This window comes from Babylonia areolata, chromosome 2, assembly GCF_041734735.1.
Source record: "Babylonia areolata isolate BAREFJ2019XMU chromosome 2, ASM4173473v1, whole genome shotgun sequence".
Taxonomy (NCBI): Eukaryota; Metazoa; Mollusca; class Gastropoda; order Neogastropoda; family Buccinidae; genus Babylonia; species Babylonia areolata.
Window position 1 is genome coordinate 64,049,083 of NC_134877.1, and position 27,136 is coordinate 64,076,218.

Consider the following 27,136-nt stretch of genomic DNA (forward strand, 5'->3'; position numbering starts at 1 on the left):
GCGCTGTATGATGGAAAAATCTGCTTCATGCAGAAGGAGATATTGTTAACATATTTGCTGATGAAAAAAAACAACAACAGCAAGAAAAGTGACATTTTTGTCATCTCTTGCAAAGGGAAAGGGCAGTTCTCTCTTTCTGTGTGTCTGTATCTCATGTTCTCGCTCAGATTCCATTTGTGTAGGTGAATATTGATGCATGTGTGCACACACCTCCCCGCCACACACACACACACACACACACACACACAGAGAATCAAGCATGCAGTCACGTGCATGAAGTTGTTTTGTCACTCAAAATGAAAAGACGTTAAGTGAAAGAAGACACAAACACATGCCTATCAAAGAAGGATTATGTTACGACACTGTATTTCAAAGACAATGTGAAAGTCCCTTGCCTCTTCATTGTCTAGACATTGATCCATGTGCCCAGAGTGATTATTGTTTTGATTTTTTTAAATATTTCTTTAAAACATTTTTTTCAGCAGGGTATGGGATTAAATCCCACAGTCACCAGAATTTTCTTTCTCTCCATTTGTCATTTGGATGAGACAATAAACCAAGGTCCCATGTGCATACATGCACTTCGTGCATAAATGCATGCATACATACATACATGCACTCAAAATCTGAATGCATAGTAGAAGTGCATCAAAAACAAATCCAAATCAGCAATATACAGACAAACATTCATACATACATGCATACATACAGACACACAGAACACACACACATGAACTCTGTTTGTCACACAGTTCCATCAGCGTCCTAGATGCCTGTGTGAGCCGATTCAGCCACATGTGCGACGATACCTCCCTTACGAGTATCAAGAAGTCCACCGAGTTTGTTCGCCGCACAGCTGTGACAGTGTGTGGACAGACAGTGCAGAGCGACCCTCACCCCACTTGCATCAAGCCTGAAGACAGTGTCTGTAACGCCAATGAACTGCGAGACTGCAGCTTTGTGGAGTTCTCCGACCTGCTTTCCTTGTTCAGCAACAAAGACGCTCACTGCAGGTAGTAACGTGATCCTCTGCTGGTGTGATGTAATTGTAGGACTGTTCTTTGTCTGGCATGGAGAGCTGTTGTGATGAGTCACGCTGGAGTTTTGTTTATTTCCTAGGCTTTGGTGCATATTTGTGTGTGACGTAGTATGGGAACTGTTGGTTTATTTGTGCAGTTTACTTGTGTATTGTATGAGGTGAATTCATGCATTTATGACTAAACGTATTATATGCATATACATGGCACATTGTCAAACAGCAGAATGAAACATAGCACATTGTCAAGCAGCATGATAAAACATGGCACATTGTCAGGCAGCATGATGAAACATAGCACATTGTCAAGCAGCATGATTAAACATGGCACATTGTCAAACAGCATGATAAAACATGGCACATTGTCAGGCAGCATGATGAAACATAGCATATTGTCAAGCAGCATGATTAAACATGGCACATTGTCAAACAGCATGATAAAACATGGCACATTGTCAGGCAGCATGATAAAACATGGCACATTGTCAGGCAGCATGATAAAACATGGCACATTGTCAGGCAACATGATATAACAGCACATTGTTCATTGTCAAGCAGAATAATAAAACAGCACATTGTTCATTGTCAACAGAATGATAAAACAGCACATTGTCAAACAGCATGATAAAACATAGCGCATTGTCAAGCAGCATGATAAAACAGCACATTGTTCATTGTCAAGCAGCATGATAAAACATAGCACATTGTTCATTGTCAAGCAACATGATAAAACAGCACATTGTCAAGCAGCATGATAAAATATAGCACGTTAACACAGCACATTGTTAAACAGCATGATAAAAGATAGCACATTGTCAAGCAGCATGACAAAACAGCACATTGTCAAGCAGCATAATAAAACGTAACACATTGTTTAGCAGCATGATAAAATGTAGCACATTGCTCATTGTTAAGCAGCATGATAAAACATAGCACATTGTTAAGCAGCATGATAAAACATAACACACATTGTCAAACAGTAATATGAAATACAGCACATTATCAAGCAGCATGATAAAACAGCTCATTGTCAAGCAGCTATTTGAAATACAGTACATTTTCACTCAGCTATTTGAAATATAGCACATTATCAAGCAGCATGATAAAGCAGTTCATTGTCAAGCAGCAGTCTGAAACACAGCACATTATCAAGCAGCATGATAAAGCAGTTCATTGTCAAGCAGCAGTCTGAAACACAGCACATTATCAAGCAGCATGACAAACCAGTGAGAACGGCTGGCTGTGTGGGCAGAACCCTGCAGCACACCCAGGAGTGCTACGACCGCGTCAACACGTTCTGCGCTGACAAGGTGACCGGCACCAGGTACAGGCTGCCCCTGGTTGTCTTGAAGGACAAGTGGGACTGTGAGGAGGAGGGGGAGGAGAGCACAGAGCAGAAGGTCTGCACGGAACACTGTGACTCTACGGAGGCCCTCAAGTGCATCACAACCCTCTCCGAGTCTCTCCGCTTCTGGAACCCCTCCCAAGGCGATGTCTGCAGGTTGGAGATGTAGCTGATAGTTCTTATCTGCTTTCTTTTTCTGTTCTAGCTGATATTTGTATCTGCTTTCTCACCGTTTCTTTCTGTATGCGTGCACGTCTGCATGTGTGAATGTATGCGAGTGAGTGTCCTGACTCTTCCTGTATGAAACATGCAGTTGATGTGGGTGGTCCATTGAGATGATGTGTTTGTACAGAATGGTGACCGTGGCCCGTGAGTGCCTCCTGGAGAAGACTGGGGAATGTGAAGAGTCTGAGCGAGATCCTTTCCACAAGCGCCTGAGTTCGGTTCTGGCCATGTACCCATCCCTGACATCAGGCTGTGTTGATGTCTACACCTGTCTGGATTCGTTCTTCACCATCAGCAGACAGATCCTGACCAAAGAGGACACACCAGAACCTGATAGCGAATCAGAAGAAAGTGACAAGGAGAGCAAAGAAAAAGACAGTGGAAGCAAGAAAGGTAGCAGCAAGAAAGACAGCAAGAAAGACAGCAAAGAAGGCAGCAAAGAAGGTAGTAAAGAAGGCAGCAAGAAAGGCAGCAAAGAAGGCAGTAAAGAAGGCAGCAAGAAAGGCAGCAAAGAAGGTAGTAAAGAAGGCAGCAAGAAAGGCAGCAAAGAAGGTAGTAAAGAAGGCAGCAGCAAGAAAGGCAGCAAAGAAGGTAGTAAAGAAGGCAGCAAGAAAGGCAGCAGCAAGAAAAGCAGTGACAAGAAGTCGGGCAGCAAAGACAGGGACTCTGGGGAGAAAAGAGACAGCGACAGCAGCCTATCATTCCTGTGCCAGCGTGCCCACCAGAACTGGGAGTGTGCGGAGCGAGGCCTCCAGAGACTGCCCACCATGCAGCGTATGCTGCTGCAGCAGGTCTTCAGGCCTCTGTGGGCCGTCATCAATGAGCGATGCTCCAACTCAGGTGAGTGTGTACTTCTTCTTCTTCTCCTTAGTTTTTTTTCTCTTTCTTCTTCTTCTTTTTCTCTTTGTTTCTTTTCTCTTTCTCCTTCGTTTTCTTCTTCTCCTCCTCCTCTTTCTTTTTCTTCTTCTTCTCCTTCTCCTCCTCCTCCATTTTCTTCTTCTTCTCCTTTCTTCTTCATCTTCTTCTCTTTTGTCTTCTACTTCTTCTTCTTCTCCTCCTCCACCTCCACTGCCTTCTTCTTCTTTCTTCTTCTTCTCTCCCTCAACTCCATGAAGAGTCACTGGGGTCCCACACAGAAGAAGAGTATAATCAGACATTGACATGTATGTGTGTCTGTACATGTGAATCCTCACATGATTTCCTGTCCGACTGATAAAGATTTATTGTATTGTATAGTGTAGTTGTTTTATTTTTAGCTTGACAATAATTCTAATTAAATCACAACTGTTCTAATCAGTTGAGAGTGAAATGGTTTGTTACAGTATTTTAGGTCATGTTGATGAAAACTAAAAATTGAATAAGAATATTAAAAAAAAAAAAAAATTCAGGTCAGTTCAGCAGTGTAACATGTTGATGTATTGCTTCGCAGTGCCTCTGGAATGCTACAAGTGCTCCAATGTGTCCTTGGCTCACTCCCTCAGTGATGACATCTGTGAGGATGAGGTAGAAGTGTGTGGTCGCAATGAGGTACGTTGTTTTATCATTCTGAGGGTATTAATTCTAGTGACAGTATATTGTTTTTTTGTAGTTGTTCTTGTTATTAACAGGTGTCATTAGTGGCTTTAGAAAAATTCTTAAGAAACCTTTTTCTGTTTTCTGGGAGCTATACTGTTTATATATATATATATATATATGTGTGTGTGTATATATATATATATATATATATATATATAGCATATACAGTATAGATTTGATTGTTTTGTTTTGTTTGTTTGTTTGTTTGTTTTAGCCATTTGTGATTTAGTGTGTGGTTGCATTTATTTCAGTTGGTATGTCTCACAGGTCTGTATTAGTTTCATGATGATACATTATGCTGATTTGATTGTGTGTGTTAGGGTCAAGACAGGATGAAAGATGACATACATACAGAGAATCACCATGTCTCTGATTTCTTCTTCTTCTGTCCTGTAGTCGCAAAACCATAGGGGCACCACTGATGACCTGGCAACCAGTTCTCTCTGTTTCTTGTCTCTCTAAGGGCTTCCCTCAGTCGTAGGCCTGCCCTGGGATATTGTCTCCCATCTCTTTCTGCCTGCCTCTCCTCTTTCTTGCATTGTGCCTTGCAGGTTTGTCTCAGCAGGTCCTGCTGATTGTAAGAAACGCCCATGCCACTTCAGTTTGTGTTTCTCAGAGGAGTAAGGTTACAGAATGGTTAAGATGCTTATCTGCCAATACAGTGTCCATGAGGGTTTGGGTTTGAATCCGGGTCTCACCGTTTCTCCTAAGTTTGACTGAAAAATCAAACTGGGTGTCTAATCATTTGGATGAGATAACTAAGGTCCTGTGTGCAGCACGCACTTGGCACACTGAAAAAGAACCCATGGCAACGTAAGTGTTGTCCTCTGGCTAAATTCTGTAGAAAGAAATCCACACTGATAGGTACACACACACACACATACACACACACACACACACACACACACATATATATATATATATATAGATATAGATATGCAGGCATTCAAGACCTGACTAATTACATTGGGTTATGCTGCTGGTCAGGCATCTGCTGAGCAGATGTGGTGTAGTGCATATGGATTTGTCGGAACGCAGTGACACCTCCTTGAAAAACTGAAACTAAAGGGGATTATTTTCTGTGTGTAACAGAGGTGTTCCAGCCAGTACATGGAGGTGGACAGCAAGATGTATGTGACCCGAGGCTGCATGAAGTTTGCCCACTGCCACGCCAAGGACAAGAAGAATGTGAACATCAAGTGCTGTGACACTGACCACTGCAACACCAATGAGGACATCACTTCTGAAGGAGGTGGGCTGTGTTGTTTTGTTGTAAGATTCGTTCGTTACATCCACAGAGAACACTGGCTACACTTTTAAACACTACATATTATATTCAACTGTTGTCAACAGTGCAGAGAGGTCTACAGACAAAGAGAGTCAGGGTGGAAGTGTGGTGAGCAGTCACTGCATGCAAGGAAAGTGGCAGAGACAAAGAGAGTAGTTCTATTAGCCTGGGATGGTTGTTTGCATTCCTTGACCTGTGGTGCCAGAATTATTTTTGGGGGCTGCTGCAGTCCATGTGCTGGCCAAACTGCACAGTTAATAATGATGATAAAATGCAGCCTTATATAATGCTGTTGTACCATCTCAGATGGGGTTAATTGTGCTTTACAATGAAATTAAAAAAAAATTAAGGATAAGTGACAAAGGTATGCAGAAAAATAATCAGCATAGGCAATGTAACAGTCTCACGTCATATAAGCCTAAATCACAGCAAAATGAATACATCACATTAACAGTCAAAAAATGTAAGCCCAAATCACAGCAAAATAAATGCATCACATTCACCACAGTCAAAATATACACCAAATATGCAGTTAACTATGAGACAACACTAGATCACTACAGGTTGTGATCTGCAAGTCTTCAGTCTAATCGCTTGACTGTTGAACCTGGTGAAATGAGATCAGTGTGGTATCAGGTATAAATGCGCTGCCTGCCTTGTGTGCTCTTTTCAGTGTTGTGATTGTTTCTCCTGAACAAAGATAATAGAATCTGAAGAGGAAGAAATCCAAATAAAGAGTGGTCATTGACACCCTGGGCTGTATGTAATCTCAAGCATATCTCAGTAAAGTGCTGTTCTCTGATTGGCATTCTTAGTAAAGGGGTTAACTGCCATAGTCACACAGATGCACTTATGTGTTTGCAAACATGTATGCACACGCACCCCTGTGAATACACATGCACACATGAATGCTTGGTTACAGCATACAAAATTAATCATATACAAGCTGCTTTAAATACTGAAGAATGATCTGTCTATCCAGATAGCCAAGCTCTTCATGCAGACATGTTTGAGGTTACTGTGTTCATATGCAAGAAGATATCTAATCCATAGTTCTGATGAAAGTTCTTTTTATTTTTAAATGAAAAATTGCTGTTTGAAGTTATTTGAAAAATTGTACCCAATTTAAACTTCTGTTTAACTTCCATCTTGTGCGATAATACATGTGTGTGTGTTTGTGTGCATGCTTGTGTATTTCTATGTGTACATGGGCATGCGTGCACACTTGTTGAGCAGACAAGGAAAACATGTGCTATCTGGAATATGCCATGGATTGTGCTTTCACCTTTGCTGAGAACCTGGTGACTCGGGGATCTGTGGACTGCACGTAAGTGCTTTTGAGGTTTTGAATTATTTGTTCACTTTACCCATTCGCTGCCAGGGAAATAAGATTTAAGTGAAATCTATTTGCCAGGGTTTTTTCTTTCAGAGCATCAGCTAAAGAAAGGAATTTTGGTTGTTTTCTTGCACCACGATTGCATAGTTAGAGCGAGATGTCCGACATTTTGCTGGGCGAGTGAAGAGCCAGACAAAACACCACGGCAGTAACCCATCCAGATTGTTCAAATAAAGGACTGCCTCATGATGGAGATGGGGTTTCTATCTATCAGTAGAATCTAGAAAGATTCCCCAAGATAAAATTACCAGTATTTTTGTCGGCGAACTCAATACAAACCGAGGAAAAGTCAGAATATTTTGCTGACGAGTTATCTCATCGTTGTGGCAGTGAAGCGTACACGGTTGCGCTGACGAGTTATTTTGTCATATTGGTAGCCTAGGAGTTAATTAAAGGTTTGAGGTCCCAGATAGTCAGGAACAGCAGTTGTCTCCTCTGCTGTTTTTGATGGTCATAGTCCGACATGACTGACAATCATATAAACAGTTGCCTCCCCTGCTATCTGATTGTCATAGTCCGACATAACTGACTGTCATATTATAAAGGTCCCATCGACTTTTCTGGCCATCGGGTTAATGAATTCACATCCACTGTGTCTAGGGTTTGGCATAGGAAGGCAGGGCTTAATTCTTAACCTTCCTCAATCAAAGTCAGTTTCTCATTCACACCTGTGAAGTGAAGAAAATCAGAATAAAGTGTCTTTCCTGAGGACACAACACCATGTCAAAATGGGAATTTGAACCCTGATCACCAGATTAGAAAGTCCATTGCCTGACCAATCCTGCCTCAGTGAAGTTACCACAAGCATAACGGTGGTATGTGTGTGTGTGTATAAATATATATGCATGTGAGCAAACTTGTATTATCACTCCATGAAGACCTCTGCAGGTATTCTACATACCTGTATCCTCACTATATGAGGTCTCTATACTCTACATGCCTGTATTACCATATGGAAATTCTTCCCGCCTGCATTATCACATGAAGACGCTCACAGGTATTCCGATAATGATAATGATATGAGTACTGAAATAGCACCTATCCTCGGTCAGAGACCAAGCTCTAAGCGCTTTATAAACACGAGTCATTTGCACAACAGGCTGCCTACCTGGGTAGAGCCGACTGACAGCTGCCATTTGGGTGATCGTCATTCATTTCCTGTATCATTCAATCAGGTTTGAGTTACACACACATGCACACTCATACAGACATGTAACTTTTTATGTGTATGACCGTTTTGTTCATTTACCCCACTGTATAGGCAGCCATACTCTGTTTTCGGGATGTGTATGCTGAGTATGTTCTTGTTTGCATAACCCACCGAATGGTGACATGGATAACCGGATCAAATTAATCGGCGTATTTAATCTTCTGCGTGCATATGCACACGAAGGGGGTTCAGGCACTAATGACAGGTCTGCACATAGGCTGACCTGAGAGATTGGAAAAATCTCCACCCTTTACCCCACCAGGTGCTGTTACTGAGATTCGAACCCAGGGACCGTCGAATTGAAAGTCCAGTGCTTTAACCACTCCGGATATCGCACTCTGAACATCTGAGTGGTCTGTGACAGGTCGTCCCTGAAGAACCTGGAGTGTGTGTCCCAGTACAGTGAGCACTGCCCCACTGCCCGCACCCTATACACTGCAGCCAGCCGCATGATGCTGACGCTGGCTCAGACCACCTGTGTGCAGGGGGGGCTTTCCGAGGGCTGCAGCTCAATTGCAGTTTCCTCCATGGAGGCCATCCTGTCCAACGCCTTCTCCGCCGACGTTGTCTGCAGGTGTGTGGGAGGGGGGTGGGAGGCTAGGCAGGGTGGTGGTGGTGAAGTGTACCATCTGGGCCCTTGGTCTTCAGAGGTGGTCAGGGTCTTCTGCTCAAGTTTTTAAATGGAAGATTTGGGGATGGGGGGAGGGGGATGGGGGGAAACGGGTTGGAGGGGGGGCTAAAGAAAAATAATTTATATCCGCAGGTGTGTGTGGAAGTGAGGCTGGGAGGCTGGGCAGGGTTGTGTACCATCTGGACCCTGGGTGTTTAGAGGAAATAATTTGGTTAGGGTTTTGAGCTCAAGTTTTTAAATGGAAAATTATGAGGGAAAAAATAAAGAAAAAGTCATTTATCTACTCTCCGTTCCATTGTAACAGAGGTGGTTTCTTGTTTCCCTTACACAACAAAAGTACATTCTGGGAGCACTTGAAAAGCAGTTTATAACTGATGATTTAAAATATTTCTGGTAAGAAAGAATATTGTACTGGTTCCTGATTTTGTTTTTTTTAATTTTCTTATATTTGGTAATATAAATTATATGTAAGGTGAACCTGATTTTCTATTTTATTTGATGATATGATTTACGTGTATGTTGAATCTGATTTTTCAAAATTTGGTGATGCAGTTTATATGTATGTTGAACCTGATGTGTTTTTTTTGTTGTTGTTTTTTGATATATATATCACATATATAAAAGAGAGAGAGAGAGATTATACTGTATTTATATATAGATATATGATGTTGTTTTTTGTAATCATGTTAAATAACATGCTTTTGTGTATTCAGCGGCCTGAACGCTTCCATAGCCAGTGTGGAATTCCAAGAGCACAATGGAAAGTGTACTCCCCTAGACCTGGTCGCCCTGCGGGAAGTGCTGTCCTTCACCTCCGTCATTTCCCACGACCTTTGCTACCCCGACGACTGCCAGGAACCATCATCACCACCGCCAACATCAGCACCCACACCACCACCTGCTGAGAAGAAGAAAGAGGACTGCGACTATTTGAAGACCTCCCTGTGTGGACGCTCTGCACTGGAGAAACTGTCCTCATGGACTGAAGACGCCCACAATGCTACATGCAGGTTAGTTTGATTGCAATGTACGTGGAGTGGTTGCCTATTAGTAATGTGTACTCCTTGGAAGTGAAAGAATCTGAGCGTATGGGGTCAAATCCCACACTCACCGGTATTTTCTCCCTCTCCATTAGACCTTTAGTGGCAATGTGGACACTAGTCATTTGGATGAGTTGATAAACCCAGGTCCTGTGTGTAGCATGCACTTAGTGCACTTAAAAAACCCAGAGTAACAAAAGGGTGGTCCCTGGTAAAGTTCTGAAAATACATAAATATGTGTCCCTATCGATTTGAAAAAAAAGGTTGTTCCTGGTAAAATTCTGAAAATACATAGGTACGTGAACCAAACGATTTGAATATGGAAAGAACGCTCTGCATGTTCATTGAGTGGGTCCTATTCTAAACATTTTTGAAACTAACACATGAAAAGAATTTAAGTCCTGTATGGAAGCTTTAGTCTGACACAAGGATCATCTGCTTTAAAGAAGAGATTTTTTTCTTCTTCACCATTACTTGGCCTAGAAACCTAGACGATCATGACCAGAAGGTACATCTGCCTTTGAGCATGTGTAGTGCTCGACAACACAAATTTGATTAAAATGTGCAGCATTAGGGTGACCCTCTGAAGGTAGTCTGGGACTCCATAGCATTTCAGTAAAACAGTTCCTGGGGCCCCCAAGATTGTAATTGTGTTAGAAGTTCTGATCTTGTGATGAAAGACAATTTGGATGTAAAATAAAACATTGTTTGTTTCAAGAAAGTATCTGTGAAAACTGGAAATTAGTGACAACAGTGATGTGTTACAGATTCTTTGCATCATGTTTTTTGTTTTTTGTTTTTTTTTATATCCTTCACCAAGATACTGTTGTTTTGTTTGCAGATTATGTTGTCTGTTAGTACTGTGTACTGTGAATGTGAAACTGTTTTGCAGCACCTCCAGAAAAGATGTGTTCTGTGCTGCAAACAACTTGGAAGGCTGTGAGATGCCACCCTGCCTGCAAAGCCTAATTGAGGACGTGAAAGAGAAAGCTGAAGACCTGTGCAACGTTGACTTCACTCCCCCAAAGGATGACACGGACGGTTCACAGTCTGGTGAAGAAGAGGAGTGCAGGCCCAGTGTTGTGTGCAACCTAGAGGCAGCGTTTCAATGTGCTGATGCTTTGGCTGCGTCCTTCAACGACTCTGATCTCTGCATGTAAGTCACCATGGATACTGTGTTCAGGTCTTTGTAGAAATTCATATCATTGGACTGTTTATTCAACTTTCTTTGTGTTTGTTTTCTTCTTTAATAAAAATTAAAGGACAGTATAAAAATCTCAGTATCAGTGTATGGGGCTTTTTGCCTTTCTGTGATTGTGTTTATCAGTTTACTTACCTGTATTGTTTGACATATGAAATAACCGAATGTAAATGCCCAGCATTATCCTTGCTATATGACATATTAGTATCAAGTTTTCTTGTTGTATGACATTTATATCTAGTTTTCTTGATGCATGACATACTATAATTTAGTTTTCATGTTGTTGGACACAATAATATATAATTTATATGTTGTGTTACATATTTGTATAGTTTTCATGTTGTGTGACATATTAATTAATAATAATAATAATAATTCATAATTTTTCTATGGCACGATATCCAGTACTAATGCTACTCAAAGTGCATGTTTGTCATGTTTGTATGTTCACATTCAAACTTACATACACTCAGCTCATGCAGAATTAATTTACAAGATACTATATTCTACTGATGGTACAGATAGACTTGTTATTGCTCTGATACATGTAAGGAGGGAGGAAGCCAACTCACACAAGCCTTTGCTCTTTCCGCAATAGCATCTTTTTCAAATAAGCTGGTAGTTTTGAGGGATGCTGGGAAAGTCTGGAACTGCTAGACATAGATGCTTGCATAGTTGTAGGGTCCTGACATTGATATCTAGTTTTCACCCACAGGAAGCTGGAGAAAACAGCACAGTGCCACGTGAACAACATCACATCATGCCGCTCAGTCCTGGGTGCTGTGGCGGCTATCTACTTTGACAGCACAGTGGGTCACGCCGTCACCGCTTGCCAGGATTCTGTGACTGTAGACATAGAACTGCCCGAAGACGTCTACATTGGCGGCGCCACCTGTTTCCAGGAGGTCCTGATGGAGATCAAGCAGGCAATGAGTTCCAGTGGATTTGTCCAGCCCATCTGTGAGGCTGCTGCCAAGTTCCGTACCTGCCCCAAAGATCTGCCCAAGCTGTCCGAGAACTTGCTGAACAGCACCCTTGAGCTGATAAACCAGGTTGCTTCTCCAGAAAACTGTGGCAATGGGTCCACTGGCATTCCACCCTCATCAGGTTAGTTTGAGTTTACTTTTATGTTTTTAGGCTTGTAGAAGTGTGTGGGTGTCTGAGACAAACTGTAACAAGATTTTGTTTAAGAAAAGGTTTCACACTAACAAAAATAAGAATGAATACCAAATCTGAGTTGCAACTGTCAGGTTCATGCAGTGTGTATCTCCTGTCTCTCTTTCTCTCATGCCCCCCACCCCTCTCTCTTTCTCTCCCCTCCTTTTGTTTTTTTCTGTTTGTTCTTTTGACATCACTCTTATTGTTCGTATGCTATATGTAAAATATGTATGTTTGTAATGTTTCGATGCCCCCAGGGGGCACAAGAAATAAACTTTTTGCCTTTGCCTTCACCTTTCCTCACACTCTCTCTCTGTGATTGGTTTCATCAATATTCAGTCTACTTCACTGCCATTGATTTTTTTTTTTTTCATGATTATAAAAAAAAAACCCAGAGCCTTTTGACGATCTCTAGATTTTGAGAGTGATGGTAAAGATCAATGAAACTTGTTGTTTATGTCTGGTTTGTATGCTTTTCTTGCACTAGGTACTGGTCTGAAAAAGAAACGAGGCGCAAATTGTTCACCTGACGATCGTGCCCAAGCCACAATTCAAGTCTCCATTTCATCCATGTTTGAGGTCTTCCCTCTCACTAGCAGGCCTGGGTTGTGTGTGTACGTATTGATTAACTGATTAATTAATCAATCAATTTATATTTTCATACAAGGCATGTAATAAATCCGTTTATATTACATACGAAAAAAGAATTATTTTAAAGTCTGGGTTACGTGTTGATAAATTTTGACTTTGAATCGAACTATTCTGTAGACAACAAGAAAACACATAAGACAGTTTCCTCTGTATTCAGAAAATTCTTCTCTTTTTTTTTCTTTTTTTTTAATTTCAAGATACTGGTGGAAAATGGCAGACAGCTAAACTGGTAAGAATGTTGGAACATAAAACTTCTCAAAAGTAAACCTGGAAAAGAGTCTTTAAACCAAAAATAAGTAGTAAGTAATAGTTATGTTGGAAAAACAAAAACAAAAAAATGTGACAATTTAAAATGGTTTTAGATCTGGATGAGTGACAGGTTTGTTGCAACAAGCACAATGCTGGAAAAAAAGAAAATTGTACCAGTTGATAAATGTTCTTCTGTGGTGCAGACAGGAGGAGATGAAGCAGACTTTTGGAAGCATGGTTTTGTAAAAATGGTTTGGACTGTTTTCAAGAAAGATTTCGTAAATGAAAAATGCAAACAAAAAGAATTTGTAATTTTAGGACATTCACCAGACATAAAATCAGACACTGTGTTTTATTTTTTTTCTGTATTGTTCACAAATCACTTACACAATGAAAACCACAAAAGACAGACCCTTTTCAAATTATTTTGTTACAATATTGTGTTTTTCGTGTTCCTTTTTGTCTTGTATATTTGATGCACACTACATACTGTATGTGTACATTCTGCACAATAAAACGAAATGATAATCCATATGCTTGATACTTCATGTGAATATTCACTGTTAACTCATACAGCAAATGTGTCACTGTTCACCACATCATGTACGAGGTTATTATATTAAAAACTTTCTTTGCAAGGGGATCTAAAAAAACAAAAACACACACGTACACACACACAAAAATATCTATCCTTTCACAGTAACTCTTCACATTCACCACTCCTTGGTTAGAACTGACTGAGACTACCCTGACATAGAGTTGATAGGTTGTAATAACTGTTTCAACAAACTTTGCTGGTCAGTTGACTTTTTAAAATATTTTTTAAAGCAGAAGTAGGGGAAAAATTCCTGTTTGAGTTTTGAAAAAAACATTGTTTCTTTTTCAGCCGTCTGGACAATGCACAGAACACCCTGAGCGAGCACATGTCAGATACCTGCAGTCACCTGGCACTGACTGAAAAGGAGAGAAAGGTGATCAGCGGGTTCCTGGACTTTGGGTTTAAGCAGCAGGACAAGTACTGTGTGCTGCTGGAGTACGAACAAGCGGCTTGCAGACCAGACTTCTTCTCCCTCTGCATGAAGCCCTTCTACACCATGTCCTCCTTCTCCAAGACAGAGCCGGACACCCTGTGCAGGTCAGACGCTTGTGTTGTGTGCTGGTGATTAGAGTCAGTGTGTGCTTTTCTTCTTAGTTCTCAAGGCCTGATCTCTGATCTAAATGCACATTTCCCCCGATAGTTATTTCAATGGGGGATGTTTTTTATAAAAAATTAAGTTTTCACAAAAGGCGTCATCATTATTGTGTTGAGTTTATGCTGAGGTCAGGCAGCTGCTCTAATTTTTTCTCCAAATAGCAGATGAGGATCAGTCCACTTGCTCTGACACCTCCTTGAAACAATAACTGCGATGCTGTATTTTATGAAGAGACAAAATCATGATTGATGCAGCTCATATGTCTTTTCTTGTTATATGTTTATTTATGTGTTTTATTATGATCATTATAGTTATCACAATTTTTACTGTCCTTGCTATCTGTTTTGTGTTGTTAAAAAGGGGGTAGTAGTGGTGGGGGTAGGGGTTGAGTAGGGGTAGGTGTAGAAGGTGAAGAGGTAGAGTAGGATAACAGGCAGAGGATAGGTGCACAATCCACTCTCTCCTCGTACCACAGCAGGGTCTTTTAGAAAGATGAATTGAGGTGTTTATTTCTCTAACTTAACAGCACACCTGGAACACACACAATATTAAAACCCAGGTTAAATCAATACCAAAACATATGCTAAACATAATTACACTGATGTAACAGAAACATCATTATGTTGCCTGGACAAGTAAACAACTCCACAGATAACCTTTCTCCATTCTGACACTCAATGTCTAGCCGTACACTCTCTTCTCAAAGAGATCTATGTAAAAATAAAAAACAAACTTCATTTAGCTTACTATCAACAATCAGTGGCACATAAGTTAATGTGCACCAAATATATGACTAACAAATACTTACTCCCAGAGTTTAACTCCTGTTAAATCACCATACAGTAATAGCTGTCGCACCAAGTATGTGGCAGACAATTACAAACTCCCAGTGTTTAACTCCAGTTAAATCACCATGCAGTATTAGCTGTTTCCATTAAGACTGAACAAAGCTGTACTTTGTCTCTGCAAAGTATCTCATTGGTAAAATTTTTACATGGGAATCATATAGTTACCAAGTAATTTGGTAAATATATAGCAACCTGTGTGCACCAACATAGGACTGCCTCTCAGTGGTCTCAAATCTTATTGAACCCACACAGCTATGTGTTACCCCACTGGCATATAACACATGACTACAGCACATGGTAACCACAACTACCAAGTCACACATGTTCCCCATGTTGCATTATCACTCATGTGCACACACACATGGAAACACATGAGCATACAGTTAGCCTGTAGATTTGTTCACCTTGAATATAACCATCACCACCTAACATACAAAATAGGTATGTCAAACCTCAAAATAACTCCAACTGTTGCAACCAAAACATTCTACACAGATGCAACACACATAATCTCTGTGTTTCTTTGTGACTGAATGCTTACATTGTTCCCACAGTATGTCAACAATTGACACACCACTGACATGTTACTGAACATTATCATTTAGGTAAGCCAAGATGCACAACCTGTAAACCCAAACATGATGTCCAAGCATCATACCATAATATCAACCTGGAGGAAACAGGAAAGGGGGGGGGGGGGGATACCCAAATATCCTAAACCAGTACTCCATTTAGTCATGTATTGGCTACATTGTGTATTTTAACCACTTTTCCCTCAGTCACTAGCCTCAAATACAATTAAGCCATACACATACTGGCTATACTCTCTCACAAGTCATGGTATCTGCATCAACACATTCCAGTTACATTAACTGTGCAATGCCACATCAGCCAAAAGTGTCATAATGTTCTTGTGATACAACATCACAATTCTACAAACTCCAAACTGTTTCCAAAACCCCAAAAGTAAATTGCCAACAAACCAAATTACCAGTACAAGAATTACTCACAGCCCCCAACGTTTCAGGGTTCACTTGATATTCATGTAGCAGAACACAATCCCACTGAGCCAGTGTGTTAGTCACAGAATCCAAGTATACCATAAATCAAGCATTCAGCTAAGTCCGAAAAATAGATGCTAGTTTGACACTCACAGCCCCCATGGTACTGTCTTGACCGTCTGGCTCTCCTGGCCTGCTTCAAGGAAGGAAAAGAAAGAAACCCCACTTGCCTATTCATTTTATCCTCTTCACGAGCTGGCGCTGTATGCAAACTATCTTCCAACCCAGAACGTTTCCAATTGGCTGAAGTTAACAGACCAATCTGGGACCAACTGTGCTAGACTTGCACATCCAACACTTTTCTCACAGAACCCAGCATTGTCAAGGAGAAGGGGAGGGGAAAGGGGGGGGGGGGTGATGAAAAGAGGAAGGGAAGGAGGAGGAAAGATTGCCCAGCCCTGATTCTGTTCTAAACAGTTCATGATAAACACACCACACCATGTGGTGACCATTGAGGCAGATGCCATCCTGCCAGAGATCGACATGGGGGGTAAGGGGGGGACGGGGTTGAGGGTGATGGGAGTGGAAGGGAAAAGGGCAGGGGAGTGTATAGGAAGAGAATGGTCAGAGGAGATACCATCTTTACTTAGTATTTCTTGATAACTTGCTCCCTCTGTACTTGGCCAAGGGAAGGGGGGAAAGGGAGAGAGGGTATGGGGAGGGGTGTTGGTGGGGATAGATGCCATGGAAGGGGGGTGGGGGGAGAAGAGTAGGGAGGTAGGAAGGAGGGGTCCATCAGTGAGCAGTGTGTCTGAGAAAATCCCACGCTTCCACCATAGGTGCCTGACACACTATAACAGTGTCTTTATTGTTTTGCTGTGAGATGGAATAGAGTGTGAAAAATGTTTTTAAAAAACAAACAAACAAACAAACTAAAACCAAGAGCTTTAGCATCACGATGCAATATCATATGGGTCTACTGTTTATTGTATATTAGCTACAATATTACCTTGTCATTTAACATTTTTATTCTAGCACATTAGCTACAATATTTCCTTGTCATTTGACATATTTATACCAGCATATCAGCTACAATACCACCTAGTCATTACAGTGTGCATGTTTTTCTCAGTGCCGACAGATTTTGAAAGGTGTCAGTTTGATACCAGCATATTGTATTGTATTGTATTGTATTGTATTATTCTTTTTGTCACAACAGATTTCTCTGTGTGAAATTCGGGCTGCTCTTACCAGGGAGAGCGCGTCGCTGCACAGAGTGCCACCCATTTTTGGGGTATTTTTTTCTGCCTGCAATTTTAATTTGTTTTCCAGTGGAATTGGATTTCTTCTACCAGATTTTGCCAGGGACAACCATTTTCTTGCCGTGGGTTCTTTTATGTGCGCAAAGTGCATGCTGAACATGGGACCTCGGTTTATTGTCTCGTCCGAATGACTAGCGTCTAGACCATCACTCAAGGTTTAGTGGAGGGGGAGAAAATACTGGGGCGACTGTGGGGTTCAAACCAGTGTGCTCAGATTCTCTTGCTTCCTATGCGGACACATTACCACTAGGCCAACACTCTGCTCATCACCTAATCATCACACTGTGTGTGCAGAGCAGCACAGTCTGGCCTGGAGTGCCTGAAGAAGTTCTCCACGGACTGCACTGAGGACCGGGACCTGACAGTGGTGCAGGCTGTGTGGCAGCAGGTGAGAGCCACCGTGGGCAACACCTGCCCTAACCTCACCCTTGGCCTCTTCTGCCCCCACGCCTACCCCTCCCTCACCAACACCTACCCCTGCAAGGCCGACAAGGCCAAGGCTTGCATGCCAGCCAGTGGTGATCTCGGAGGCTTACAGAGTCTGCAGCCGTATTACTGCACGTAAGTCATTAGTCTCCCATGAAAAAACGAAAAAAGGATGTACTACAGCCATTAATGGCCTTTGGGGCTGTGATTTTGTATCCACTGTGTCTAGGGCTGGGCACAAGAAAGCAGAGTCCAATCCTCTCCTTCCACCAGTCTTCATAGGATGGGTAAAAAAAAGATGTTATCAGGTTCATAACTGTATTGTTGGTATGGAATATGTTGTTTATAGAATACATAAGAATGGTTATCATTGGATTATTGACGGCATTGTTGTTATAGGAGATATTTTTTGGTATAGAATATGTAAGAATGGTCATCGGATTATTGACTGAATTGTTGTTATAGTAAGAATATGTAAGAAGGGTTATCAGATAATTGACATTTGCTGTGTAGCTTTTCAAACCCACAGTAATCTTGAATTTTGCCTTGATTCCAGGGTCACTGGATGTTCACCATGCATGAATCTGACTTTAGAATGCTGTGAATTATTCTAAATGTTGAATGATATTAGATACAGAAAGTGTACAGATTCACTGTATATTGCATGCACGATTACCAGTGATAAACGTTTTCTAATGGTAAAGAGAAGTTAAACGAGTGTGTATGAATTGAAGGAAAGGAAGATTTGAAGAGAACTGCGAACAGTTGAGCAATCATTTTGTGTGTTTTTAGTTGTTGTTGTTGTTTTTTTTGGCGGGTTTTATTGTTGTTGTTGTTTTTGTTTTGTTGTTGTATGTTTTTGCAGGGGAGAAAGATTTGAAGAGAAAGACAAAGAGCTAAATAATCATTGTGTTTTTTGAGAGGAGAAAAAAATTGAAGAGAAAGCCAAACATCTAAACAATCATTTTGTGTTTTTGAAGGAGAGAATGATTTGAAGAGAAAAGCAAAGAGTTAAATAAACATTGTGTTTTTTGCTGCTTCTTTTTTTTTTAGGAGAGAAAGGCAGAGCTGAAAAATTATTGTTTGTTTGTTTGTTTTTTAATGGGAGAAAGGTTCAAAGAGAAAGGCAAAGAGATAAACAATCATTGTGTTTCTTGAAGGGGAGAAAGATTTGAAGAGAACGACAGACAGCTGAACAGTCATTCTGTGTTTTATGAAGGGAAGGCAAGTTTGAAGAGATAGGCAAAAAGCTGAACAGTCATTCTGTGTTTTATGAAGGGAAGGCAACTTTGAAGAGATAGGCGAAAAGCTGAACAGTCATTCTGTGTTTTATGAAGGGAAGGCAAGTTTGAAGAGATAGGCAAAAAGCTGAACAGTCATTCTGTGTTTTATGAAGGGAAGGCAACTTTGAAGAGATAGGCAAAGAGCTGAACAGTCATTGTGTGTTTTTTGAAGGAAAGAAGACTTTGAAGAAATTGGCAAAGAGCTGAACAGTCATTGTGTGTTTTTTAAGGGAAAGAAGACTTTGAAGAGATAGGCAAAGAGCTGAACAGTCACTGTGTGTTTTTTCCTGCAGGGATCTGATCAGCAACCTGACATGTGTCAGCGACAGAGTGGAGGGCTGCTTGTTGTCTGAGATCCAAGAGGTGCAGTCAGCAGTGGACAGCATTGATGAGCTGATGGAGGAGATAGCATACTGTTCCGCAGCCAACGACCATCTCACCAACTATAGCACAGCCTGCGTGGCCTGGCAGCCCTGTTCCCTGAAGGAAGCTCTGGTGTGCTTTGAGCTGCAAGGAAAGGATGCATCAGACTGCGGGTTAGTGAAGTTCTGTTTGTTGCTGTTGGTTTCTGTTTTTGTGGATCGATTTTATGTGTTTGTTTTTTTCTTATGTTTTGGTATATGCATTTGGCTGGTCCTTGGCTCAGCTTGTGGTGGGGATAAATTTTTTGCCATGCATGTGAATTTCAGTGATGGCATTTGTGAATATCTCCAATATTTGATTCTATTGTAACAGTAAAATGTACATTATTTAAAATAGTCATGATTATACCTGATATTGCCAAAATATTCGGTTTCAAATTCTTGAGACAAAAATTATGGGAATTTATTATTGGAGGCCATTACTCCAGATTACATCTTCAGAAAAACAATGAATTAAGTGACTGATTTTGATTAGTCTGATCTGTCCTGGTTTTATATTCAGTTGCCTTTCAGATCTTTTCTTGTGGGTGAATTTGCACTTGCTTAGTTAAGATTTCTACATTGTGTGAGTGGTGACTATCCAGTATTTCAGTATGTAGAATTACACTTTGTGTGTTAAAATCCTAAAATGTCTTTTGTTGATATTTCTTGCAGATTTCTTTAAATTGGTGTGTTTTTAAACTCCTGTGGTTTGGATGATTTTGTTGTTTTTAAATATCTTTTTTTTTTCTTTTTTTTTCTTTTTTTTTTTTTTACTGTGCAGCCTTTGTAGTAATCATTATTTACTCAGTTCTGTTCAGATGGTTGCTTTTTGTGTCTGTCCACATTCTCTCCCATTTAAGAATTAGGATTTTTACTCCCCTTCAAATAGACCTTGAACATGGGTCTGGGTAGGTCTTCGTGCTTGTTTTTGTGTTTTTACATGCTTGCCAGGAAATTTTCCTTACTTTATGAGAATATGATAAAGTCTGAAGCCTGAAGATCGTAAACCAATGTCCAGTGTGTATCATGTACTTTGTGCACCTAAAATAACTCGTGGTAAATAGGATTGTCCTTGGCAAAACTCTGCAGAAAAATCCACTTTGATGGTAAAAACAAATAAAAAGGTGGTGATTATCTGTAGCAACACACACTTCCTGGAAAGAGCAGTCAGAATTTCACACAGAGGAATCTGTTGTGACAGAAGAAGTAATACAACACAACACTGCATAATACAACACAATGCAATATAAAAACCTGGTTCATTTTTGTTGATTGTCATTGTGTGTGTGTGTGTGTGCGCGCGCGCATGTATGTGTGTGTGTGTGTGTGTGTGTGCAGTGTCCTTGGAGAAATCCGTGGCTGCATCGACATGGCTGTTGGGTCCTGCTCAGCGCAGATGGAGGTGGTCGCCATCGTCCAGGGCCTCTTCTCCTTGGGGTTTGAGTCTAAGAACGAGAACTGCACGGCTCCATTCGAGGGACTGATCTCCACCTTCTCACAGGATGAGGGCAACACCTGCATCAAGGACTTTGCACTGCGGTTTGTGTCCGCTCTGAAGGTGGATCGCACGATGATCGACGTGTGCGAGAGTTTCCAGCTGTACAAGGGGTGCCTGGAGTCCACGGCCAATGATTCCACGCTTCTGACTTCTGTGCTGAAACCATCTTCTGTGTTTATGGACGCCATGACCGCCATCTTCTGTCGCACAGGTTGGTTGGTAGTTTTGGTATTTCGGATATTTTTTCATTGGCAGGGTTGGGGGCGGAGGGGGGCAGTGCAGTCAGGGGTGGAGGGGGCAGGGCAGGTGTGTGTGTGTGTGCAGGGGGAGGGTGAGAAGAAGATTGTGGCCTTAGTTTGTGTGCAAGTCCACAGAGCACTTATTTTCTTCTCTTTTTTTCTCTTTTTTTTCACCCTTTGTTTGATAGTTGTTGTTTTTTTTGGGGGGGAGAGCTGTAAAAACTATACTATACTATACTATACTATACTATACTATACTATACTATACTATACTATACTATACTATCCTATACTATGCAATGCAAAACTGTACAATGCAATGCAATACCATGCAGTACATGGTGTTGAGGAGAGAGAGTACAGAGTTGCAGCTCTCACTTAACAAGTGTTGATACAAGTGGGCTTTTACATGCACCATTTCATCTATGTTGCAGTTATCACTTACAACTGTTTACACAAGTGGAATTTTAGATACATGATTGTCCCCCCCCCCCCCCCCCCCCTCGCCTTGTCTTTTCTTTTTCTCCATCAACCATTTAGGAAGTGCATTTTTTTCAGCAATATCATAGTGAGTTTGATTTTACAATCCACAGTTTTCACAGTTGTTTACAAACTTTTTCCATTTGTGATATATTTTTGCGTTAGTGGATTGGAACTCCCACTTACATGGATATGTACACGTGGGCTTTTACACATGAGCTTTTACATATATAGATGTTTTCATGCTGCTATTTAGGCATCCATACTCCGTTTTTAGGGGGGTGTGTGCCAGGTGTGTTCTTGTTTCCAAAACCCAGCGAACGCTGACATGGAAAACAGGATCATTAACCTGCACATTTAATCTTCTCCAAGTTACGTTCTTTTTTCTAAAGGTAAGATGTGTGATGATCACGTGGCAGATTTGGTGAATCCCAGCACAGTGGTGGTGTCTTCATCGCAGTGTTCTTATTTAACCTTCTCCAAGTTATGTTCTTTTTTCTAAAGGTAAGACATGTGATAATTATGTGACAGATTTGGTCAATGCCAGCGTTGTGGTTGTGTCATAATCGCAACGTGCATATTTAATCAAGTTATGTTCATTTTTCTATAGGTAAGCCGTGTGATAATTATGTGACAGATTTGGTCAATGCCAGTGCGGCGGTGGTGTCATCATCGTGTGACCTGGACACAGCCTCCTTCTGCCTGGTGAAAGAGGTGGTGTTGGTGTTCACCCATCACCTGCTGCCCAATGATGACAACCGGCACTTCTGCCGGTATGTGGCATCCATACTGTAATGTTAATGTTGTTGTCATTGTTGTAAGGTTAGTTCATTACATCCAGAGAGAACACTGGTTGGACTTTTCCGCACTTTATTCTATTCAGCTATCGGCTACAGTACAGAAAGGTCTGCACACAAAGAGAGTCAAGGTGGATGTTCTGATAGCGGTCATTGCATGCAAGGAAAGAGGCAGGAAGGCAGAGACAAAGACAGTGGCGCTGTTAGTGTGGGGAAGGGATGGTTGTTTACATTCCTTAACCTGTGGTGCTTGAGTTATTTCTTTATGGTTGTTAAGTCCTTGTGCTGGCCAAACTCCACACTTAACTAAAAGACAAAACTAGATCACCGCACTTGCTCAGGGCTAGAAACTTGCAGATAAATTTTAGTTGTCCATGGGACAAGAAGACAAAAAAATGTACTTGTCCCTCCTGTTTTTTTCCTAAGTAAAGATGGTTAATAAAAGTAACTGCGGGCACTGCAACAAGTTACCAGACATAGTTTGTGGTATGAGTAATATGTATTACAGAAAAAAGAAAACCAAAACAGGGTTGAGGTACCCATTAAACTCTAGGGTGTTTGCAGCTTTGGCAATTCCCATGTCATGCTGATGCGGAAAAAAGGAAGATAGGATATGGAAATCTTCCAAACTGACATTTTGGGGGGACACTGTCGGAAATACTGCAGAAGTTGATTTTCTTTGCTTGCAGTTTATGCATGCGTATGGAGGTGTACATTATTTCAGTAAACAAATTTTTATGCCAGGGAATGCTTAGGTGCAGGGCGGAATGTGTTAAAGAGGAAGATGGAAGTGCGATCAGTCTGCGCTGACTACGACTGACAGACATTGGTTGCCTGATGAACAAGTGGAGAGAGTACTTGCTGTCCAGTAAGGAAGGTGGCAGAATGATTAAGACGCTCATCTACCAATGCATTGTCCATAAGGGTCCTGATTTGATTCCTGCTCTTGCCCTTTCCCCCAGGTTTGCCTGGACAATCAAACGGAGTGTCTAGGCACTTGGTCCCACATGCATCACGCACTTGGCACACTGAAAAAGAAGCCTTGGCAACATAAGTGCTGTTCTCTGGCAAAATTCTGTAGAAGAGATCCACTCTGATAGGCACACAAATACATACACACGCACTTGGTGCCTGACGAAGCATGTTGGGTTATGCTTCTGGTAAGGCATCTCCCTAGCAGATGCAGCATAACACATGTGGATTTGTCCAAATACAGTGAAACCTTCATCTGAAACTGACGCTATCACCACTGTGTCTCCTTTCAGGCTGTGGCACAACCAAGCGAACCGCGCCTGCATCACGGAGGCAACAGCGCAGTGCAGCACCCCCATCCAGCAGCTGTACGGAAAAGTGGTTGACATGTCGAACCGCCTGGTGCTGTCCAGCGGCGTGTGCAACCCTCTCAGCGTGTGCTATATGGAGGAGGCCTACCACCACATCAACCAGTTCTCTGTCGCTATATCCATCTTCACCATCGACAGGGACACCACCAAGCTTTGTGTGTAAGTGCTGTAGTGACTAAGTGCCAGCACAGCTGTTGTGCTGGTATGTGAATCTGAATGTGTAATCTTTTCACGTGCCTGTGTAGTTCCAGAGCTAACCTGCCCACCAAAGATGCCAGATATATTCTGACCCTAGGCTAGTATATAAATGTAATCTTTTCCTGTGCTGATGTAGTGCCAGACCTACCTGCCCGTCAAAGTTACTGGATACATTCAAGGATAAAAGCCATTCTTTTATTAGTCACTGTCTTCCTACCACAAGGGGGTCTGAGCATCCCCTCATGTTAGCAACATCTTTCCCTGATTCTGTTTTAGCTTCCTTCCTCCTAGAAAACTCAAATTTCAATTTTAGAATTTAGACAGTATAACTGAGAGAAACAGCTGTGTCTGTGTATATTTTGTTTGAATGATAGCACAAAAACATGACAGTACCTACACCCGAAAGTGAGCGTTCTGGTTTAGTTTTGATGTAGTTTGTGGTTAGAGTGTGTGTTAGAATTGAAGAATTGCACATTTCAGAATGGACCAGAAAGCCATTTGCAGAGACCTAGTCTTTGACACACACAACTTACAAACCTAAAGAAATCAGGAGAACAAGTCTTCTGTGTGGCACAATGACTCTTCACAGAGTTTAGGAAGAAGAAGATAGTGTGTGTATGTGTGTACATTGTGTTGTTTTCTTAATGTGTGAGGAGAGGCATGGATTGCTTCCATGGCTGGCACTGTGTTCAGTTTGATGTGGACAGTTTTCATCCATGCTTGTGAATTTGTTTACATGGCCAGTGTCTTACATTCTTCAGCGTATGGCCAAGACTTCATGTGATACTCAGGGGTTTTTTTAATGACTTTTTTCAGTAGGACGACATCTTTCCCACTGTTTTTGTCAAGCTTAGTCTTCAAAGCATTTTTTGGGATGACAAATTGGAATATCTGTACCTGCCATGGCAGAAATGGTCAGGTGTTGGACTTCTGATCCTGATCCAGTTTTCACCAGTGATCGGGGTTCAAGGCCCAGTTCTGGCCTGGTGTTATGTTCTCAGGAAAGGCACTTTTCACCAGTTTTCCTCACTCCTCCCAGGCATATGATACGGTTCCTGACCTGAAGGAGAGGATTGGACCCCACCTTCCTACGGCTGAGCCCTAGACACTGGATATGAGATCAATGCCCCGATGGCTGTAACAAGCTATGGGACCTTTAACCTTTAAGTCTCTCTTTGTTTTCATTTGTTGTTAGTTTCTGTCGATATATGTCGTTTTTTTTTGTTTTGTTTTTTTTGTTGTTGTTTTTTACTATCTTTTCTCTACTTTTTTTCAACTGTGTGTGTTAACAGCAAGAAGCATGAAACGGAAACCAATGTGGCCATGCTGACAGCGACCTGCAGCAGTGTCCAGAAGTTCAGAGTGGCCAGGTCACTGGCCCAGAACATGCAGCTGATTGACAGTAAGTGTGAGGATGTGGAGCTGCCCCAGCCCCCCATCTGCCCGGACCTGCCCCTGGAACAGCAGCAGTGCAACATCGGGGCTGCCTTCACCTGCGTCTTGCACTTCAACATGGAGCTCTTCACCCAGGGCATGCCCCTTTTCTGGAGAGACAGTTGCACGTAGGTGGAATCTTTTTGTTTTCTTTTTTTTTTAACAGCAAATGTAGAGCTGTTCAGCCAGGGCGTGCCCCTCTTTTGGAGAGACTGATGCATGTAGGTGGAATCTATAGATCTTTCCACCTGGTTACACCACAGTACATAGATATTTCCACCTGGTTACACCACAGCACATAGATATTTCCACCTGATTACACCACAGCACACTCATAGATATTTCCACCTGGCTACATGACAACACATACATATTTCCACCTGGCTACACTGCAGCACAAACATTTCCACCTGGTTACACCACAGCACGTAAGTTTCCACCTGGTTACACAACAGCACATACATTTCCACCTGGTTACACAACAGCACAAATTTCCAACATAATTTCCACCTGGTTACACCACAGTACATAGATATTTCCACCTGATTACACCACAGCACACTCATAGATATTTCCACCTGGCTACATGACAACACATACATATTTCCACCTGGCTACACCACAGCACGTAAGTTTCCACCTGGTTACACAACAGCACATACATTTCCACCTGGTTACACAACAGCACAAATTTCCAACATAATTTCCACCTGGTTACACCACAGCACATAGATTTCCACCTGGCTACACTGCAGCACATAAATATTTCCACCTGGTTACACCACGGCACCCAGAATTTCTACCTGGTTATGCCACAGCTTACTCATAGATATTTCCACCTGTTTACACCACAGCACATATATTTGCACCTGGCTACACCATAGCACATAGATATTTCCACCTGGTTACACCACAGCACATAGATTTCCACCTGTTTCAGATCCTTGGAGCACACGATGCAGTGCGCAGCGTTCAACACGTCCGGCTGTGACACAGGTGAGAAGAGCCTGCAGCAGGTGATCTCGGCACTGGACAACCTGCGGGAGGTGGCCGGGGACCACTGCCACTGGCTGAGTGCAGACCTGTGTTCAAAGAGTGCGCGGTGCCCCGCTCAGGACGCCGCCTGTGACGTGCAGCTGCAGGTCAACCTGCTCACCTTCCCCATGACTGACGTCTGCATGTACGTCTGTTTCTTTTCTTACATTTTTTTTTGTTTTTGTTTTTTTTTGTTTCGAGTTTATTAGTTTGGTGGGGGTTTTTTAACTGTTGATAATTTTGTCACACTGGCATTTTTTGTCATATCATGGGTACTGTTAAGGAAGATATCTGTATGTCTGTCTTCGTCTGCATGTAGGCCTCTCTTTGTCTGCATGTCTGTCTTTTATCTGTTTGAAGGTCTCTCTTTATTTGATTGTAGGTCTTGCTTTGTCTGCATGTAGGTATCTCTTTGTCTGCATGTCTGTCTCTTTGTCTGCATGTAGGCCTCTCTGTGTCTGCATGTCTGTCTTTGTCTGCATGTAGGTCTCTCTTTGCACGTCTGTCTGCATGTAGGTCTCCCTTTGCATGTCTGTCTGCATATAGATCTCTCTTTGTCTGTCTGCATGTGGTCTCTCTTTGCATGTCTGTCTGCATGTGGTCTCTCTTTGCATGTCTGTCTGCATGTAG

The 27,136-nt window shown here is 41.8% G+C and overlaps 1 protein-coding gene across 2 annotated transcripts in view; it reads left to right on the plus strand.

Moving 5' to 3' along the window:
- The window catches only part of LOC143276085 (uncharacterized), a 146,263-nt gene that overhangs the window by 72,640 nt on the left and 46,487 nt on the right, over positions 1 to 27,136 (plus strand). Inside the window, exons 48-67 of one of the 2 annotated variants that reach the window (XM_076580486.1) lie at positions 753 to 1,013; positions 2,289 to 2,537; positions 2,734 to 3,122; positions 3,198 to 3,446; positions 4,036 to 4,133; positions 5,274 to 5,433; positions 6,706 to 6,796; positions 8,440 to 8,649; positions 9,420 to 9,716; positions 10,639 to 10,902; positions 11,663 to 12,054; positions 12,593 to 12,719; positions 13,892 to 14,140; positions 17,664 to 17,930; positions 19,372 to 19,614; positions 20,821 to 21,191; positions 22,337 to 22,472; positions 23,762 to 23,998; positions 25,330 to 25,599; positions 26,412 to 26,651. In XM_076580486.1, coding sequence (XP_076436601.1) covers positions 753 to 1,013; positions 2,289 to 2,537; positions 2,734 to 3,122; positions 3,198 to 3,446; positions 4,036 to 4,133; positions 5,274 to 5,433; positions 6,706 to 6,796; positions 8,440 to 8,649; positions 9,420 to 9,716; positions 10,639 to 10,902; positions 11,663 to 12,054; positions 12,593 to 12,719; positions 13,892 to 14,140; positions 17,664 to 17,930; positions 19,372 to 19,614; positions 20,821 to 21,191; positions 22,337 to 22,472; positions 23,762 to 23,998; positions 25,330 to 25,599; positions 26,412 to 26,651 — 4,800 coding nt within the window. Of the gene's footprint in view, positions 1 to 752; positions 1,014 to 2,288; positions 2,538 to 2,733; positions 3,447 to 4,035; positions 4,134 to 5,273; positions 5,434 to 6,705; positions 6,797 to 8,439; positions 8,650 to 9,419; positions 9,717 to 10,638; positions 10,903 to 11,662; positions 12,055 to 12,592; positions 12,720 to 13,891; positions 14,141 to 17,663; positions 17,931 to 19,371; positions 19,615 to 20,820; positions 21,192 to 22,336; positions 22,473 to 23,761; positions 23,999 to 25,329; positions 25,600 to 26,411; positions 26,652 to 27,136 lie in introns of both variants that reach the window. The other variant, XM_076580478.1, reaches the window with a different exon arrangement.